Consider the following 19,290-nt stretch of genomic DNA (forward strand, 5'->3'; position numbering starts at 1 on the left):
AGAAAGATGGGGCACCCTGAGGAAAGATGAGACTTGTTTCTTTTTAAGGGGACTCCTCTGTGTGACCCTCCTGCAGCTCCAAGCTGCCAGCACAGGTCAGCTGACAACAGGACTGATGAACAGAGCAGCTCTTTTTCTTTTCCAGTAAGAGACCATTCCTTTGCCTCTCAGGACTGACAAGATTTCACTTGGAGCACATTAGAAATTCCAGAGTTTTCAGCCATCCAAACCCACTCCTGGCAAGTTGAACTGAAACCAAATAAAATACACCAAATTTCCTCAGCTCTGTTCCACAGTTGGGCAGGCTGTGACCAGCAATGCTGGAAACACTTTGAAACATCAGAAGTGCATTTAATTTGATGTCACCCCATGTTCTCAGTTGCCTCTTACTGCACAGCAAGAATGAATCCTCAGGAGCCCAGTACAGGATCCCTGCTCTCAATGTCCCCATGAGCCAGAAACACCCAGAACTCAGGGGAGATGGGTGCAAAAAGGTCTTCCTTAAAAGAGAGACCCTGAATGTTGAATACATTTTGCTAATATGGTCTGGCCTAACTCAGTCCTGCCTTTTCTTCCTCAACAGATAACCGTATCCAGAGGAAGCAAATGTCCAACAGCAGCTCCATCAGCCAGTTCCTCCTCCTGCCATTGGCAGACACACGGCAGCTGCAGCTCCTGCACTTGTGGCTCTTCCTGGGCATCTTCCTGGCTGCCCTCCTGGGCAACGGCCTCATCATCAGCGCCGTAGCCTGCGACCACCACCTGCACACCCCCATGCACTTCTTCCTGCTCAACCTGTCCCTCACAGACCTGGGCACCATCTGCACCACTGTCCCCAAAGCCATGCACAACTCCCTCTGGGACACCACAACCATCTCCTACATGGGATGTGCTGCACAGCTCTTTCTGCTTGCATTTTTCGTGTCAGCAGAGTTTTATCTCCTCACCATCATGTGCTACGACCGCTACGTTGCCATCTGCAAACCCCTGCACTACGGGACCCTCCTGGGCAGCAGAGCTTGTGCCCACATGGCAGCAGCTGCCTGGGCCAGTGGCTTTCTCAATGCTCTGCTGCACATGGCCAATACATTTTCCCTGCCCCTGTGCCAGGGCAATGCTCTGAGCCAGTTCTTCTGTGAAGTGCCACAGATCCTCAAGCTCTCCTGCTCACACTCCTACCTCAGGGAACTTGGGCTTCTTGTGGTTACTGCCTGTTTAGGTTTTGGCTGTTTCATTTTCATAGTTTTCTCCTATGTGCAGATCTTCAGGGCTGTGCTGAGGATCCCCTCTGAGCAGGGACGGCACAAAGCCTTTTCCACGTGCCTCCCTCACCTGGCCGTGGTCTCCCTCTTTATCAGCACTGCTGTGTTTGCCTACCTGAAGCCCCCCTCCATCTCCTCCCCATCCCTGGATGTGGTGGTGGCAGTTCTGTACTCAGTGGTTCCTCCAACACTGAACCCCCTTATCTACAGCCTGAGGAACAAGGAACTCAAGGGTGCTGTGAAGAATTTGATCACTGGATGGTCTTGAGAAGCTTCAAACTTCCAGTTGTCTTCTGCATAGCCTTTAGAATGGAACTCCTGACAGGCCCATCCTTCCTTCTCAGGATTTGGCAGGGTAATTTGGTTCATCTTGTCACAATATTGTGCACACTGAAATTTGATAATAAATCTCCTTCTAATCTTTTTTTCTCCTTAATGTTTTTGACCCAGAGACTGTCTAAAAAATTAAACAAAAGAAGTGACTCTGTTGTAACTATTTTGATTCTTATTCACAGAGGTTCTTAAAGGTCACTGCAGGACAGTGCATGTTGGCAGAGGGGAGGGGGAAAAGCGTCCCAGCACAGCAGCACTGCCAGTGAGCAGCAGTGCTTGGTCTTTTCAGTGCTGCCGTTTCTACTTCCACACTTTCCTTCCCAGCCCTGTTATTGCTGTAAGGCCTGAGTACTCTGACAAGTTGGTCACATCCTGCTGCGTGTCCATCCTGGGATCACAGGCAGGGACAGGCCATGGGGACAGCTGGGACACAGCTGGGCTGCACAACAGCAGCTCCATCAGGAAAGGACATCTCCTGAGGGCAGGGCAGGAAGGCTTTGGGCTTCTTGCAAATCAGTCTCAGGAACATGCTCAAGGAATAGACTCTAAAGACTTTCCTTGTTTGGCTTGTTTTCCAGGGGCTCGGTGGGATGAGATCAGTGTCTCAGTGTGGCCTTCCAAGGCCTCAGGTCTGGTTCAGGTTTTGTCTGTTGGTGGCCAGAGCCCATGTAGATGGTGAATGGTTTCTGATTAACCTTTCTGGGGCTCTACAGTTTCTCACAGGGCTGATGGCAGGTGAATGTTTTCTTAAGAGACTTGGGAACTGCCATGAAAACACAGGGGATGTGCCAGCAGGTGCCAGGCAGTCAGCAGTGAATAGAGTCCAATGAGCCCAGGCCTGTTCAGGGTTTAGTCACCCAGAGATAATATTCTAGATCTGAGTGTGAACTGACAAACAACAGCTCTGCAAACTCATGGGACACAGCAGGTACAGGGAAAGGAGTCTTCTAAGTGATTCATTTATTCTTCTTGGACACTCATAGGACAGATCCAACATAGCCCCCAAACCCATCTCCCAGCACTGGAACAAGGCAGAGACCCTCTGAGCACCCTCCATGGCCACACAAGAGCTTGTGTGGCAGGGGGTCAGTGGCAGGGACCACCATCAGCTGGCTCTGCCTCCCAGCCTGACTAGCACAGCCAAACAGAGTCCTCCCATGGCCCATGCCGGAGTAGCCCCAGGACTGATTCTCTCCTGCTGTCCTGGGAATTGGGGCTGGCACTGGGGCTGCAGGAGCTGCCTGGGCTGATGATATCCTGAGCTTTCCAGACACAGAGTCACTGTCCCTCACCTCCATTGCCTCCATTTCTTTCTGCAGGGCCAGACATGATTGTGCTGCTCTTCTGGGATGGAGCAGGAACAGGGAGATGGGGGGACCAGGGAGGGGCTGGACTGGGAAGGGCCAGGGAGAGGAAAATTCCAGTGTTGACGTGAAGTTTCTCAGTGTGAAGGGTGGGGGCTGTGCAGGGCTGAGGTGCCTCCAGCCCTGGGCAGTGGCAGCAGGAGCCCAGGGAGACACTGCACCTGCTGCCAGGAACTGTCTGTGTGTGTGCAAGGGAAGGACTCGTGTCTCTGAACAGCCCTGGGGGTGCGAGCAGGGCATGAGCCCAGCTCAGGTGTGGGCACCTGTCAGAGCCCTGACATTTCTGGGTGTGACTGCAGGAACAACCTCCCTGTCCCAGGGACATTTATCTCACCATCCTTGAGCATGCCCATTGCAAATGTCCATGTCTCCTCCATCCCTCTCCTCTGCCTTTATGTCCCTTTCTTCCCACACCAGGAAACAGCCTGGGGGAATCTCCCCTGTGCAGTCAGAGAGGCTCTGTGAGCAGGAGTGACAGTGTTCTCCAGAAGGTGCATTTGTCCCCTTTGACATGGCCCAGAGCTCAGGACTGTGAAAACATTCCCAGGCACACACAGCTTGGAGAGATCTTGGAAGGCAAATTGGGAGAGGAAGAAGAGAAGAGGCAAAATTAGGGATATGAAACCATCCCAAAGAAGTTCAGTAGCTCCTCTGAGCAATGTTTCTACATTCAAAACACTGGTAGGAAATGTACTCTGATAAATAGCTGCACAAATATTTTCAGATAAACAGTGAGTGAATCAGATTAATAGAACAAGAGTGTGGTGTGGTCAGTAAAAAGAAAATTATGAAAAAACCCTTGAAATTAAAAGTAAACAGCACATCATTATGATAGCCAGGAAGTCTTCAACAATTACCAGGATTTCTTGTCTGCAGAGGTTTCAACTACCTCCTAAAACCCACACTCCTGGCTTCAGGCCATGACTTCCCAGAGCAGTCACAGAGTTGGCCACTGCCCCAGAGATGCCCCAGGGCAGCTCAAAGACCCAAGTATGAAAAGTCCCCCAGAGTATCTGTGAGCCCTTCTGGAACAGGAGCGGCTGGGCAGGAAGGACCAGCTGGGGAGGGACACGGAATCCCCCCCTGCAGCACTGCTGGCCAGGCTGAGGAGGGTCCTCTCCAGCACAGCAGAACATCCTGTCCCCTTGGGGGCTGGGCTGTCATGTGTGATCCCAGAACAGAGTGGCCAAGCTGGGCAGGCAGATGCTCAGGGGTCGTGAAGGGCATCACAGATCTGAGCCCATCCAGCTGAAGGATTTGGGGAGGTCAGGAGGAACTGGGACAAAAGGGATGGGATATTTGGGGGAGGGAAGGGGGGCTTGGCCAACAGAGATGAAAGATTTGTGCACTTTGGCCACATCAACCCCCTGCAGCGCTCCAGGCTGGGCACAGAGTGGCTGGAGAGCAGCCAGGCAGAAAGTTACCTGGGGGGACTGACTGACAGGAAGTTCAACATGAGCCAACAATGTGCCCAGGTGGCCAAGACAGGCAGTGGGATCCTATGCTGGATAAAAACTAGCGTGGCCGGCAGGCCCAGGGCAGTGACCCTTCCCCTGGACTCTGCGTTGGGGAGGCCACACCTTGAGTGTTGTGTTCAGTTCTGGGCCCCTCAGTCCAGGAACGATATTGAGGGGCTGGAGCGGGGCCAGAGAAGAGCAACGAGGCTGGAGAAGGGACTGGAGCACAAGTGCTGTGGGGAGAGGCTGAGGGAGCTGGGGGTGTTCAGCCTGGAGAAGAGGAGGCTGAGGGGCGATCTTACCGCTGTCTAGAACTTCCTGAAGGGAAGTTCTGGACATGTGGGGGTTGGTCTCTTCTCCCAGGCACTCAGCAAGAGGACAAGGGGGCACGATGGGCTCAAGCTCTGCCAGGGGAAATTGGAGAGCAGAAAAAAATTATTTCCAGAGAGAGTGCTCAGGCATTGGAATGGGCTGGCCAGAGAGGGGGTGGATTCCACATCCCCGGAGGTTTTAAACGCAGATTGGCCGTGCCCCTGAGTGCCATGATCTGGTAAAGGGACTGGAGTTGGACCAAGGGTTGGACTTGGTGATCTTAGAAGGCTTTTCCAACCCAATCTATTCTATGATTCTGTGATTCTATGATTTTGGTGAGGTAAAATCAGGTTCAGGTAATGCTGAGAGTGTTGAAACACTGACTGTGCAAACACTCCTGATGGACCTTTACCTATAATTTGTGTACCATTGCAACTTCTGTTGGGATGTGAATATAACTTGATACTCCTCATTTTATCCCCGGCAATCTTCTCTCAGGAACCAAAGGGACCCTGGGACACTGTGGAAACTCATGGAAACAAGGGGCCATTGGGACACTGCAGGGCCTGAAGGAACCAAAGGTATCCTGGGACACTGCAGAGCTCATGGAACCAAAGGGTTCATTGTGACATGTGGGGCCTCTTGGAACAAGAGGGGTCTTGAGACAGTTTTTAACTTCATAGAATCAAGGGGTCATTGTCACACTGTGGAACCTCAGGGAACCAGGATGTCACCTGGACACTGCAGGGCCTCACAGAACTAAAACAATCCTGGGACAGCACCAAACACTGTGGAAATATTTTGGGTCTGGCTGCGCTGGAGCTCATTTCCCCACAGCAGCCCTCCCAGTGCTGTGCTTTGTGTTGGGAGCTGGAAAGGTGCTGAGAACACACCAATGTTTTGGCTACTGCTGACCAGGGCTGGCACAGCCCCAGCACTGCAACGTTCCTTCCCCAACTGAGGGCAAGGTCCTGGGAAGGGACACAGCCAGGCCAGCTGAGCCAGACTGACCAGAGGGGTATTCCAGATCATGGAATGTCAGCTCAGATATAAAAGATGAGGACAGGAGGAGGAAGGGGGGCATTCATTGTTTACAATGTTTGCCTGCTGAGCAGCTGCTCCGTGTGCTGAAGCCTGGCTTGCTGGGACATGGCCAGACATCACTGATGATGGGGAGTAGAAAAAAAACCTGGTTATTTTTTTCTTTTTTTGTTTGGGTGCAAAATTTGGCTTTTGCTTTAGTAAAGTATCTTATCCCAAACCATGAGTCATTTTCCACCTTATTCTCTCTCCCCTGTCCATCTGGGAAGGGCAGTGATAGAGCACCTTGATGGGCAGCCTGTAATTCTCCCCATTCTCATTTTGCTCCTCTTAAAGATGGGCTTGGCATCTGCCTTTTCCAAGGACCCCAGAACCTCTCAGATTGCTCTGGCCCTTTTGAGAGCACAGCCCAGAATCCCAGGCAAGGGTGATGCAGCAGTTCAGGAGCACTTGCAGTGAACTGTCCAAGACCACTGAGATGAATCTCACTGGGCCAGTGGAGGTTGTTCCTGGAGTCACTCACAGAAACGTCGAGGTCCAGCAAGGCATCCACCTCTGAACTGGGATTGTGGGATTCTCATGCACCCAGGGCTGATCAGAGAGTCTTTCCCTTTTACACCCATGGGGAGATCATTGCAGGAGTCACAGTCTCTCCCTGGGCTCTCACTGCCACTGCTGGGGGCTGGAGGCACCTCAGCCCTGTGGGGTGTCACCTGCTCTGCCCCTCTCTGAGATGCCCCACGGCCTGAGGAATGGACACAGGGGGAGCTCTGTGCTCAGAAGCACATCCCAGTGCTGCATCCTGGGGGTTTTCCAGGGGATGTGGGGCCCAGAGTGAAGTGACCTCGAGACACTGTGTGTCCCACAGCCCTTCCCAGCACCTCCAGGATTAGCTGATGGTCTTTGTGTTCTCTTGGGTTCATCTCCCCCACACACACACTGTGAATGCTGAAGTCTCCTCTCTACAATTGCAGCATGGCCTTGTGAGCTGCTCATTTGGTGTCCCCATGGAGGGACAAACAACCTGTCAGTGGTGGGTGAGAGGCCAGTGCTGGGAATGGTGTTTGCAGGGAGTGATCTGTGACAATTGCCCTGGGGCCCCTTGCCCAGGGTGTCCAGGAAACAAAGACAAAGCCCAGACCCTGCTCTGCTGCTCCTTCAGGTGTGTCCCTGGAGGCCTGGCTGTGGAAGGGGCACTGCTGTGCCCTCTCCTGCTCTCACACACTTTGGCTCTTCACTGTGCTTTTCTGCAACAGGGCAGTTTCTTGGCTCTTGACAGCCTATGAGAAGACACCAGTTCCTTACAGCCCCAGGGCTTGTCACCTCCTCACCCACTCCATAGAGCTGTGGAGGTGTCCTACTGCTCTCCTGCACTCCCCATTCCACACCCCACATCACTCTGCTCCAGGAGCATCCTGTGAGGAACCAGAGATGGGTGGCAGGGCTTGGCTGTCCTGCTTGGCAAAGTCCATCAGGCACTTTCACAGCCACATTCCACAGTCCCTTTTCCACCTGTAACCAGTAACTCTGAGCTGCTGCTTCCCCAGCCCCAGGGAGGGCCTTTTTGTCTGCTCTTCCCCTCTGGGGTCTCTTTTCAGTCATGGCCTCAGTGGGGCTTGCTGACACTCTCAGGAACTTGAAGGTTTGATGGTGAATTTTGCTTTTTTAAAGGTTTGTTCAGTTTTCAAATCTTCAGTTCAGGAATTCAGTGCCAGAGTGCTCATTAACATTCAAAACATCCTAACAAGACAAGCCTTGGGGAATAATTTAATATTAAGTCTTCAATTCTTTTGTGCTTCATTAGACAGATACCAGAACTGTATTCAAAGTCAGTGTACTACAGTGACAAAAAAATGAAGAAATAGAACTTTTTGTCCCATTTCCTTTTTCCTGTTTATACACTGAGAGCAGCAAACCCTAATTGATATTGTCCCCAAGCACCAGGGATGGTCTCCTTGCCTGCTCATTCCCTTCATGGTCTCTTTTCACTGATGGCATTTTAACAAAACCAACCCCTGGGAATAATTTACTTTTACATTTTCAAATCTTCTGTGGTCAATTACAGAGATCTCAGAAATGCATTCAAAGTGAATACCTTATACTATTAAATTAAACACAAGTGAAAATATGTCTTTTTTTGGCCTGTTTATTTTTTCCTCTTTATACATTATTATCAGCAATTCCCTATTGATATTGACCCAAAGCATCTCCTAATTCAGTGTAAATAGATATGAAAATCAAGACCCTTTTTGTCTGACAATCCATCAGACTTTATCCCTAATCCCCACCCCACCATTTCCCTCATCACACCCCTGGCACTCAAAGCAGCCTTGTGCAATCTGAGCTTCCTCCACTAAAGGCTGGACCTGCAGGTTTCAGCTCCTGGGCACCAACTCCCACCTGCTTTACTGGAGAAAGAGCTGCAGGAGACACACAGGGATGTTCATGTATTGTCAGCAAACAAAACCAAAGGCAGGCACAGCTCAGTAAAAAGTAAAAGTCCTTCCTCTGATGTATATTAAGTCTACCTTGCATCCCCTGAAGTCCACTTGCCACACCTTAGATCAATGGCAAACACTTTGTGTCAAGCCCAAATCCCAAGGTCTCCTCAAACACTCCCTGTCCCCAGTTCTGCCCATATTTGCTCTTTCACAAGCAAGTCACACTCAGTAGTCACAAGGTCCCTTGGTCCACAGAGGGAGGAAAAGAGAAAAAGTGAATGAAATTACCTATTGTACAGAGCTAAATATGCACTTACCCCAATATTCTGGGGATACAGGAACTTTATCAAACATTCTCTGCAACATCTGTTCACTGGGGATAAATCTGTCTGGATGGCCAAGCCCAAGGAATGGTGGGGAATGGAGTTACACCCAGGGGTATTCCCAGGGATCAGTATTGGGGTCAGCTCAGTTAAACATCTTTATCAATGATCTGGATGAGGACATCAAGTGCGCCTCACTCAGTCAGCTCACAAATCACACCAGGCTGGGTGGGATTGCTGATCTGCTGGAGGGCAGGAAGGCTCTGCAGAGGGGTCTGGACAGGCTGGATCAATGGGCCCAGGCCAATTGGATGAGGTTCAACAAGGCCAAGTGCTGGGTCTTGCCCTGGGGTCACAACCACCCCAAATCCCTGGCCATGCCCTGCAACTGAACCCCACAGCCTGTCCTGTGTCTCTAATCCCTTCATTTCCAAGAACTCTGTTGGACAAGGGAGCTCTGTGCTCTGGATGTGGGACAAGATCCAAGTGGCACTGGAGTGGAACCAAAACCCATCAGGTTTGTGCTCTTTAGGGGACCAGGAACTGGTGACACTTAGAGACACAGAAAGTCTCCCTTCATTGCCCACAGTACAAATTAAACAGGATACAATTTAAAACCTCCACAGCTCTTTGTGCAGCTTTCCTCAGCCACAGCAACCAGGATAAGCCCCGTCCTTGCTGTGCTGGTCCCACAGCCCAGGGTGCTCCTGGCCTCCCTTGCTGCCAGGGCACACGGCTGCCTCCTGCCCAGCTCCTGCCCACCCACAGCTGCCTTACAGGGCTGCTCCCAGCCAGGCAGCTCCCAGCCTGTGCCATGGCCAGGGCAGTGCCCTGCAGGGGCACACACTGCCATGTGTCCCTCTGCCATTGCAGGAGGTTCCTGCCAAGACGGGCTCTCCTCCTCCCTGAAGCTTTCCCTGAGCACAGAGGCCTGAGAGACCTTTCCAGTAAATAGTAAAATAGTAAAGCAGTAAATAGTAAATAGTAAAGCAGCCATGGAGTCCCTCAGCCCCACAGCAGTGTCTGCTGGAATTAAATCCCCCTCCCCATCCCACAGCAGCCCTGCATTTCCCTGCTTCAGCCTTGGTCTCCAGCACAGCCACTGAGGCTCTTTTGGCTCTTGACTTTTCCTGCAGTCACCAACTCCAGAGGAGCTTTGCCTTCCTCACACTTCCACGTACAGAACACAGGCCATGCCCAGGAATTCCTTGTCTGTGTCTGGCCCTGCTGTCACCCCCTGGCAGAGATTCCACAGTCCCTTTGCATCCCACTGCCCCACAGCTGTTCCCACAGCCCCCTGTGCAGTCCCAGCCCAGGGCAGGAACATCCATGGTGGGGAATGGCCCATCTGTTGGCATGCCCAGGGCAGTCCTTGGCCTTGGTCACAAGACTGGACTAACAAACTGGGATAAAATGAATAGTGATTTTTTTTAAATAACATTAAATTTAGAAGGAGAAAAAAAGGAAAACTGTATAAGAGGAGTGACTTGGTCTCTCATGAAATGCACTGGGTGTCACTGACAGAGCAAAGCAGGCAGTCTCTTCCTGCTGAAAAGCATCCAGTCATCATTTTCCTCACAGCATCCTTGAGCTCCTGGTTCCTCAGGCTGTAGATGAGGGGATTCACTGCTGGAGGCACCACTGAGTACAGAACTGCCACCACCAGATCCAGGGATGGGGAGGAGATGGAGGGAGGCTTCAGGCAAGCAAATGTACCAGTGCTGAGAAACAGGGAGACCACGGCCAGGTGAGGGAGGCACGTGGAAAAGGCTTTGTGCCGTCCCTGCTCAGAGGGGATCCTCAGCACAGCCCTGAAGATCTGCACATAGGAGAAAACTATGAAAATGAAACATCCCATAAATAAAAGAACACTAGCCACAAGAAGCCCAAGTTCCCTGAGGTAGGAGTGTGAGCAGGAGAGCTTAAGCATGTGGGGAATTTCACAGAAGAACTGGCCCAGGGCATTGCCCTGGCACAGGGGCAGGGAAAATATATTGGCTGTGTGCAGCAGAGCATTGAGAAAGCCACTGGCCCAGGCAGCTGCTGCCATGTGGGCACAAGCTCTGCTGCCCAGGAGGGTCCCGTACTGCAGGGGTTTGCAGATGGCAACGTAGCGGTCGTAACACATGATGGTGAGAAGGGAAATCTCTGTCACAATGAAGAACAAAAAGCAAAATAGCTGTGCAGCACATCCCATGTAGGAGATGGCTGTGGTGTCCCAGAGGGAGTTGTGCATGGCTTTGGGGACAGTGGTGCAGATGCAGCCCAGGTCTGTGAGGGACAGGTTGAGCAGGAAGAAGTGCATGGGGGTGTGCAGGTGGTGGTCGCAGGCTACGGCGCTGATGATGAGGCCGTTGCCCAGGAGGGCAGCCAGGGAGATGCCCAGGAAGAGCCACAAGTGCAGGAGCTGCAGCTGCCGCGTGTCTGCCAATGGCAGGAGGAGGAACTGGCTGATGGAGCTGCTGTTGAACATTTGCTGCCTTGGGGGAATGTTGTCTGTTGAGGAGGAAAAGGCAGAACTAATTTAGCTCTGACTATTGTAGCAAAACACATTGTCTCACAGCAACTTGAAAATAAGGGTCTCTCTTTTTAAGACCTCTCTGCATCCTGCTCACCTGAGCTCTGGGTTTTGTTGGCTGATGAGGCCACTAAAACAGGGACACTGTAATGGACTCCTGAGGAGTCCTTTTTGCCTTGCAGAGAGAGGGAACTCAGAATGCAGGGTGAGCTCAAATTAATGTACTCGTGAAACGTCAAAGAGCTTCCAGCCCTACTGGTTGCAATTTGCCCAGCTGAGGAATTCAGCTGAGGGTATTCTTTGTATTTGTTCACGCAGTTGCACCTGCAACAGTTACCAGTGGTTGTGGTTGTCTGAAATGCCTGAAATTTTTATTGCACTGCAGGTTAAGTCTTGTGGGTCAAGAGACATGACCCACATCCCTGCCCTGCTCATCCCTGTCCTGCCATGAGGAGGTCATCCCTTCCACCCACACCTTCTCCCTGTAGAGCCATGGGGAGCTCATTGGCCATACTGAGCTGTCTCTGGCAGGCAGCAGAATCCCTGTCCCAGCACACAGAGCCCTGGGCTGCAGGACCCTGCTCTGCAGGACAGCCCTGGGCACCCCTGACTGCTCCCCCACCCTCACACCCCACAGCCATTCCTGCCATAAGGGAACCTTCTTGCCCTGTGCCTCTGATGCTCCACACCAGGAAATCCAGGGGAGCCATCCTGACAGATCCTCTCAGTGCTGGCATTTGGCAGGTGTAAGAGACACTTCTAGGAACTCACCTGCACTGCTTTGCAGCCAGAGACTTACCCTGGCAAAGTGCTGGAAATATTCCTCTCCTGTCCTCCCACTCCAGGACACCTTCAACCTCTTTCTCATTTCTCTTGTCTGCCCTTGGTGCCTGCAGGTCCTACCCTGCTCTGCCATATGGCCACCTCCTCTCCACTGAAGAGCTGTGGGAGTCCTTCTGAAAGATCCTGGAAGCTGTGGGATGTGCCAGCTTTAGGAGATACCCGCAGGAAGGGAAGATTAACTTTCCTATAGCCAGAGAATTCTTCATTCAAATACTGTGGAGGTTTCTCCTTTAATGAGAGCTCAGTCCCCTCCCAGCCCAGGCTGCCTCTCACCTCTGTCCCTTCTCTGCTGTGCCCTCGGTGTGTGCAGGCAGTGCCCTGAGCCCTGCTGGGCTGTGCACAGGAGCTGCTCCTGGGCAGAGCTGTCTCTCTGCAGCGCTGCCCGCTTGCCAGGAGCTCCCTGTGTGCCAGGAGCCCGGCCCAGCTCAGCAGCACAGCAACAGCCCAGGGCATTTAATGGCCCTCTGGGGGGTTTGGTGCTGAGTCCCTGAACATCAGACCCTGAGGAAAGTTAAAGTGAGATTCAAACTGCAAAGTTTCTTGCAGTGCTAATGGGTCCCACTGAGGAACACGACTGTGAAAACATTCCCAGGGTTTTTTTGAGCAGAAATTTGGAGGCAGTGATGACAGGTCTGAGACTCACAGATTTATCAAGGCCTGAAGAGACCTTCAAAGTCTTCTAGTCCAACTGTCATCCAAGCACCACTAGAATCATCCCTAAATCGTATTCCAAGATGTCACATCCATACACCACATGAGCACTTCAAGATACCACCACCTCCCTGGGCTAATTATTTCACTGCATAAACACCCTCTCAGTGAAAAACATAATTTTAATATCTAATCTGATCCTTGACATACTCAAGTCAAGTCTGTTTCCTCTCTTTCCCTCCCTACAGGGTTGGCAGAAGAGAAGGGGGACCCTGATCACTAAGACCTCCTTTTGGGTCTTTGAAGAGAGCAATGAGGTCCTCCCTGAGCCTCCTCTTCTCCAGACTCAAGAACACCAGTTCCTCATCCAACATGTTTTCCAGACTCTTTTCCAGCTCCATTCCCTTCTCTGGACATGCTGCAGCCCCTCAATGTCCTTTCTGTTGTGAGAGGCTCAGAACTGAGCACAGGACTTGAGGTGGGGCCTCAGCAGTGCCCAGCACAGAGGGACAATCCCTGCTCTGGTCCTGCTGGCCACATTATTCCTTACACTGACCAGATGCCTTTGGCCTTCTTGCCCACCTGGGCACACTCTGACTCATATCCAGCCACTCTCCAGCAGCACCCCCAAGTCCCTTCCTGCTGAGCAGCTCTCAAGCAACTCTGCCTCCAGCCTGGAGTATTCCATGGGGTTGTTGGGACCCAAGGTCAGGATCTGACACTTGGTCTTATTGATCCAGCTTGTCCAGATGCCTCTGCAGAACTTTCCTGCCCTCCAGCAGACCCACAATCACACCCACCTTGCTGTTGTCCACCAATTTACTGAGGGTGCAAACAGTTCCCTCATCCCAGCCATGAGCAGCCAGTTTCTGCAGGAGATGCTGTGGGAGGTGGTGCCAAAGGCTTGACTGAATTCCAGAGAGACACATCCACAGCCTTTCCCTCATCTCCTCAGTGGGTCATTTTGTCATAAAGGGTGATAAGGTTTGTCAACCAGGACCTGCCTTTCCCAAACCCACACTGACTGTGTGATGGCACTCAGGATGATCTCCTCAATGGACTTCCCTGCAGACTAAGGAGAAAGCTGAGCTCTGCCTTGCTCCCTGCGTCAGCTCCTGCTGACCCAGCCCTGGCCCTGTTCAGCCTGGGGTGGCTGCGCCGCTGCTGCCCGTGAGCGACAGCTCCGCGGAGCCTGAGAGCTCTGCAGAGAGCGAGGAGCAGCCCTGCTGCACAAGGGAGAGCAGCACAGACTGAGCATCACATCTGCACTGCAAGAGCTGCATTCCACACCTCTGCCTACAGGAACAGACACAACATCGCTTATCCCCCCACACACACACTAACTTGGCAGAAAAATAGTTGGTTTTGATGATAAACTCTCTTCTTTTGTTGTTCTAAAAAGTATTCTTAGTGTTTTTCTAACCGTTCTTATTTCCCTCTCTTTTTGTATTTTTTAGCAATTTCTTGATAATAAAAAATCAGTTTTTTGAATTAACGGAGAACTTAGTTTGAGTTTTAATTTTGATGGGGAAAATATTTTGAACCTAACTTCCTTCTGTGATATTTAAGCAGATTGTAACACCATCCCACCTCTCCCAGACTCCACACTCCCTTTTCTTTTACCCTGGCACCCACTGGACTCCCCTTTTCTGGGCACAGAGACCCCCTGCACCCCCAAACCACCTCTCCCCACCCCTAATCCTCCCTGTCCTTCAGCTTGGCACCTTCCTGATCCCAATTTCCAGAACTGGGACGCTCATGCACCCCCTTAACCTCCACATCCTTTCCTGGCCATCCCACCACTTCCTGCCCCCACACCCCCCTTTTCCTTGACTCTTGGACTCCCAGGATCCACACTCCTGCATTTCCCAGACCCCAGGCACCCCTTTTCTCAACAATGGGGGACATCTTGAACACCTTTCCTGGCCATTCTGGGTCTCTGTAACCCATGATCCCCTTTCCCCAACATCGGGGAACCCTGGACCGCCCTTTTCTAAGCAGAGGGTCTGCCTGGAGCCCTCAACCCAATTATTCAAGCCCCTGCACCCCCCTGTCCTTGGCACTGGGATGCCCTGGAATATTTTTTTTGCAGTACTGTGTTCCCCCTGCACCCCCGAAATTCAACCCAAAACCCACAAACATTGAGACCCCCAAAAAACCCTGCCAGGAGTTCCCCCTCACTGGTCTCCCCACTTTGGGGTTTAGGGTGTCCCCCCTCTCCGGGCTGCCAACAAAGGGCCTGACCGAGGCACACCAACCCCCCAAGGGGGTCCCGTCATCCCCCTCACCCACCAAGGGGCTTTGCCGGGAACCGACACTGAGACCCCCCAGAACACTTCCCGGGGACCCCCAATATCACCCAAGGGGCATTGGCGGCTCAGCTTTGGGGTCCCTCAAGTCCCACCCATCCCCCCGAACACAACCCAACCCCCCAGAGCCCCCCCAGGCTATTCGGGGCTCGGCTCGGGGGTCCCGCAGCACTTTGTCGGGACCCTTTGCCGTCCCTGTGTGCAGCTCCGGCCCCGCCCCGCGGCAGCCCCAGCGCGGGCTCCAAGGAGCGGCACATCCTGGTGCCCTTGGGGGCTTTGGCCGGGCCCATCCCGGCTCTCGTGTTCCATGGCACAGCCCGCACGGCCCTTGGGGGGGAGCGGGGGCACTGTGCAGTTTGGGGGTCCCAGCACCCCTTTCCGCCTCTCCCCCTTTCCCCCCTGTTTTCCCGCTCACCCGAGAGTTCCTGGCGCGCAGTCCGAGCGGTGGAAAGGAAGAGGAAAAGGAGGAGCGTGGGTGTCCCCTCCCCTTGTCCCGGGGATGTTCCTGGGTTGGCATCGCCCACTCCGTTGGAAGGCGGTCCCGGCGGGGCGGCCGGAGTGGGTTTGGGAGCGGCTGTGGGTGGCGGTGTGAGAGAGAACAGGTCTACCCGCCCACCGCCGCTACCAGGTCTACCCGTGGACGCCCAGGCTCCGGAAACCAGCGGCTGAAGCGCAAAGTCCGGCGGAGACAGCAGGTCTACCGGCTGAGCTTAGAGAACAGATCTGCCCGCCGCAGTGAAACAGGTCTACCCTCTGGACTGAGGTAGTGATCAGGTCAACCCGCCAGACTAAAAAGGCTTCCCGCCGGACTGGAAAAGTGAACAAGTCAACCCGCCGGACTAGGAGAGACCAGGTCTACCTGCCCCACTGAGCGAACAGTACTAGCCGTGCTTAGAACAGGTCTACCCGTCGGGCTGAGGAGTACCCGCTGGACGGGAAGAGAGAACAGGTCTACCTAGAGACTTGAAAATACCCGCCGACTGAGAGCAAACAGGTCTACCCACAAAACTGAAAGAGAACAGGTCTACCTGCCGGGCTGAGAGAACAGACATCCCCGCTGGAATGTTCAAGCAAACAATGCCCTGTTTGCACATGTATCGGCCTGACTTCAACACCTAATTAACATCCTGATGGTGAGGCAACCACTGGACTCAAATGACTGTCAGTCAATCCCTTTATACTCTAAAGGTCCAGTCCCCTTTCACAGAGGCAGGTTCTTCCCAGGTAAACCCTCCTGGGGGGTGTGTAGAGATTCCTCCCTTGGGTGGGGGCACCAGCTAAGGTCACTCCTGGAGGCTGAGAGCAGAGATCTTCCCAGCAGCCTTGGGCTGTCTGAGCTACATCGATTGCTAATTAATAATTATTTCCTTTTTGGTAGCTTTAGTAGAATTTCTTCAAGAATTGCTTGAGGACAGTGCACTGTCCTCTCTTATACCATAGTTACTGTAGTTTTAGGATTTATATTGTGTAATAAATAATTTTGATTAACATATTTTATCTCATCATTTCTAGAAATAAGTAATTCTTATGTTATCAACTTTGTCTAAGCTTTCCACTCCCCCCTGCCCCACGGTGCCCCCTCCCAGCCCAGCAGCCCCAGCACCCCACAGCACATTGGGAGCTCAGGGAGCCACCCCTGAGTCCCCTTTTCCAAGCCCCTCTGACCAAAGACCCTCATGAAACTGTCTATCTTGCCAGCCCACCCCTCCTTTTCCACCCTTCTGCCTATTCCCTCCCATTCCCATCCTCCCCTCAATCCCCAAGCCCCCCCCAAGATCAGTTTGGGGGTCACAGCTCACACTTTCCCTCTTCTCCCATCCCTTACATATCATCCCCCCAATTCTCATCCACCTCCTGATCAGTTTTGGGAGTCCCACCCTCTCCTTTTCACTGATCTTCTCACCTCTCCAGCTTCTTTCCCACCATGGGTGGCAATGCTGTGAGGAGTCAGCTGTGCCTCAGCATCTCCAGGGGGCCATGGCTGGGAAGGGGCTGCCAGGTCACATCTGTCACCTCCCTGACAGGCAGCAGCAGCCTTGGGCACCCAGAGGCAGCTGAGCCACCTGTGCACACACCCTGAGAGCTGCCCCAGCTGAGAGTCCCTCTCAGGGGCCCTGAGGAGCGCTGGGCTATGGCAACACAAACCTGCTGGAGTTTTAGAAGGCAAAGAGGCCAGTCCTGCACTGGGGGCACAATGACCCAGAGATGAGGGGAGGGACCTGAACAGCTCTGGAGTGACCCCGAGGAGGAGGGCTGGGCTCTGTGAGGGATGTCCTGTGGCACAGGGGCTCAGGATCAAAGTTAATAAGGACAACAGGACATGGGGCTGCCTTGGAGGGAGTGTGGCCACCCAGACAAGGGAGGTGTCACCCCCTTTGAATGAGCCCTGGGGTAACACATCTGGACTGATGTGTCTGGGTTTGAGGTTCCCCATTGTGGAGGAATGAGGAAGAACTGGAGATGGTCCAAGGAAGATCTGGTTGGGCATTCGACAGGCTCCCCAGGGCACTGGTCACAGCTCCAAGCCTGATAGAGCTCAAGCAGCGCTTGGATGATCCTCACATGGTGAGACTCTTGGGGATGGTCCTGTGCAGGGCTAAGGGTTGGACTCAGTTATCCTTACAGACCGCTTCCAACTAAGCATATTCTGTGATTCTGCCAGGATGACAGAGCTTTTCTTGGTACTGGAAAGAGAAAGAAAGTCACAAAGTGCAGCTTAGGAGTTTCTGATTAGAAGGGAGGAAAAAGAAATGTCACTCAGAGAGGAGCCTTGTGGTGCAAGGTTTCACCATGAGGGAGTCAGTATCATCCCATGGCTTTGTGTTCCAGGGAACAGCCAGAGATGATGCAGAGACATCAGTGAGGGCACAGAAATGCTGCTGGGAGGGCTGGTGGCAAAGCAGGATGGGTGTGTGCAGCCTGCAAGGCCAGAGGAGCAGCAGGGACAGGGCAGGACAGGCTGCAGGACAGATGACCAAGGGCTCCGGCAGGGCTGGAAGGCACAAAGGCACCCAGGCTTTGTCCCCTGGGCTCTGGCAGCTGCCTCTGCCACTGAGAACAGCAGAAGGAACTTTCTTTTGAGGTTCTGGACTTTGTTTCTTCCTCAGCCCTCCCTGAGGAGGCTGGGAGGGGTTGCACAGAGTTGAACATTTGTTGTTCCTCCCTCTCCCATCCCACTGCCCCACAAACAGCCCTGAGCCACCTGTGAGGGACAGGACCTGCTGTCCCAGGGCCTGGGGCTCAGGCCTTGGCCTTTGTGCTTCCTCCAACCAGCCCAGGGTTTTCTCAGCATTGCAGGTGCCTGCACAGAGCCTTTGTCTCCCTGCAATCAGGGCCTCCAGGGATCTGCTCTAAGGAGTCCCTGGGGAGGCTTTGTCAGTACCTGCCCTCACTGGGGCCCATTGGTGCTTCAAGGGACTTGGAGTTTGGCTTCTGACTTCTTGAGTCACTTTTTCAATCTTCTCTCACTTCTTGAGAATCATGGACTCATCTCCAAATACACAGTGGGGCTCATTAAAACACAGAAGAAAAAAATATTTCTCTTCCTTTATTTCTCTTCAAGTCTTGAAGACCTGTAGTAATTGGAGCTTGGTAGTTTAAGTAAGAAGGAAAATTTCAAAGTGAACCTCAAAAAGCCCATATATTTTTGAAGGAAAGGGGATGATTTACAGAGACTTGGGATGGAAGAGGGTCAGAAAGCAAAGGGTTTGCATACAAAAGGGGGAAAAAGGGATTAATAGCACTTAATCATTGACCAATGTAACAGTTATCAAGGGATTACACAGAATTTGCTGCAATCTCAACAGTGACTCAATTGTAGATTCACAATAACAACATTCACATCACAGTCAATTCACACACACAGAGGCAGAGATGTGTGAACACAACAATATCTGTGTGTGTGTAAAGGTGCCCACCCAAAATTCTCCTTGTTGTCAGTGAAACACTCCCAGGGACCTGGGATGTGGACCTGGGGACATTGGTGGACTTGGCAGTGCTGGGTTATGGTTGGACTGGGTGACCTTGGAGGGCTTTTCCAACCCAAGTGATTCTCTGATGCAATGACTCATCACCTCTATGATTCTGATAAATCCTCTCCTGCAATCAACACACATCCTGAAAATTCACATTCTGACATGGCAGAAATTGTATTGACATTTCATTGAAAGTATTGAATCATTTCAATTGATAGAAAGAGGTTATTGAAAAATCAAGATATTGAAGGATACTGTTTGGGTTTCAGGCTGAGCTGCCCTGACTGACCATCAGTACCCAGTGCCACTGGAGGCTCAGGTGTATTTGAGGTCCTTGCCTGGCACTGGCAGCTGTCACAGAGGACCTGCAGGACACCAGGAGCCCTTTGGAGCTGTAGATGGATCTTGGGCATAGGGTCCCAGGGAACCTACATAAGAGCATCAGGTATTTGTGTCCCTGTA

General features: G+C 52.4%; 4 protein-coding genes across 4 annotated transcripts in view; 2 read left to right on the forward strand and 2 right to left on the reverse strand.

Annotated features, from left to right (window-relative positions):
- Positions 1–19,290, reverse strand: part of LOC139673811 (zinc finger protein 850-like) — a 685,564-nt gene that overhangs the window by 98,145 nt on the left and 568,129 nt on the right. The gene's annotated exons all lie outside the window — the stretch shown is intronic.
- Positions 1–19,290, forward strand: part of LOC139674242 (olfactory receptor 14J1-like) — a 232,700-nt gene that overhangs the window by 1,078 nt on the left and 212,332 nt on the right. The window lies entirely within an intron of this gene.
- Positions 607–1,530, forward strand: LOC139674228 (olfactory receptor 14A16-like). The gene has a single exon (XM_071560417.1). It carries the CDS (start codon positions 607–609, stop codon positions 1,528–1,530), a length of 924 nt encoding a protein of 307 aa, XP_071416518.1.
- LOC139674229 (olfactory receptor 14J1-like) lies at positions 8,683–10,661 on the reverse strand. Its single transcript, XM_071560418.1, has 2 exons — positions 10,164–10,661; positions 8,683–8,703 (listed from the first exon to the last, which is right to left on the reverse strand). Exons 1-2 carry the CDS (start codon positions 10,659–10,661, stop codon positions 8,683–8,685), a joined length of 519 nt encoding a protein of 172 aa, XP_071416519.1.

The sequence above is a fragment of the Pithys albifrons genome, chromosome 7, assembly GCF_047495875.1.
Source record: "Pithys albifrons albifrons isolate INPA30051 chromosome 7, PitAlb_v1, whole genome shotgun sequence".
Lineage (NCBI taxonomy): Eukaryota > Metazoa > Chordata > Aves > Passeriformes > Thamnophilidae > Pithys > Pithys albifrons.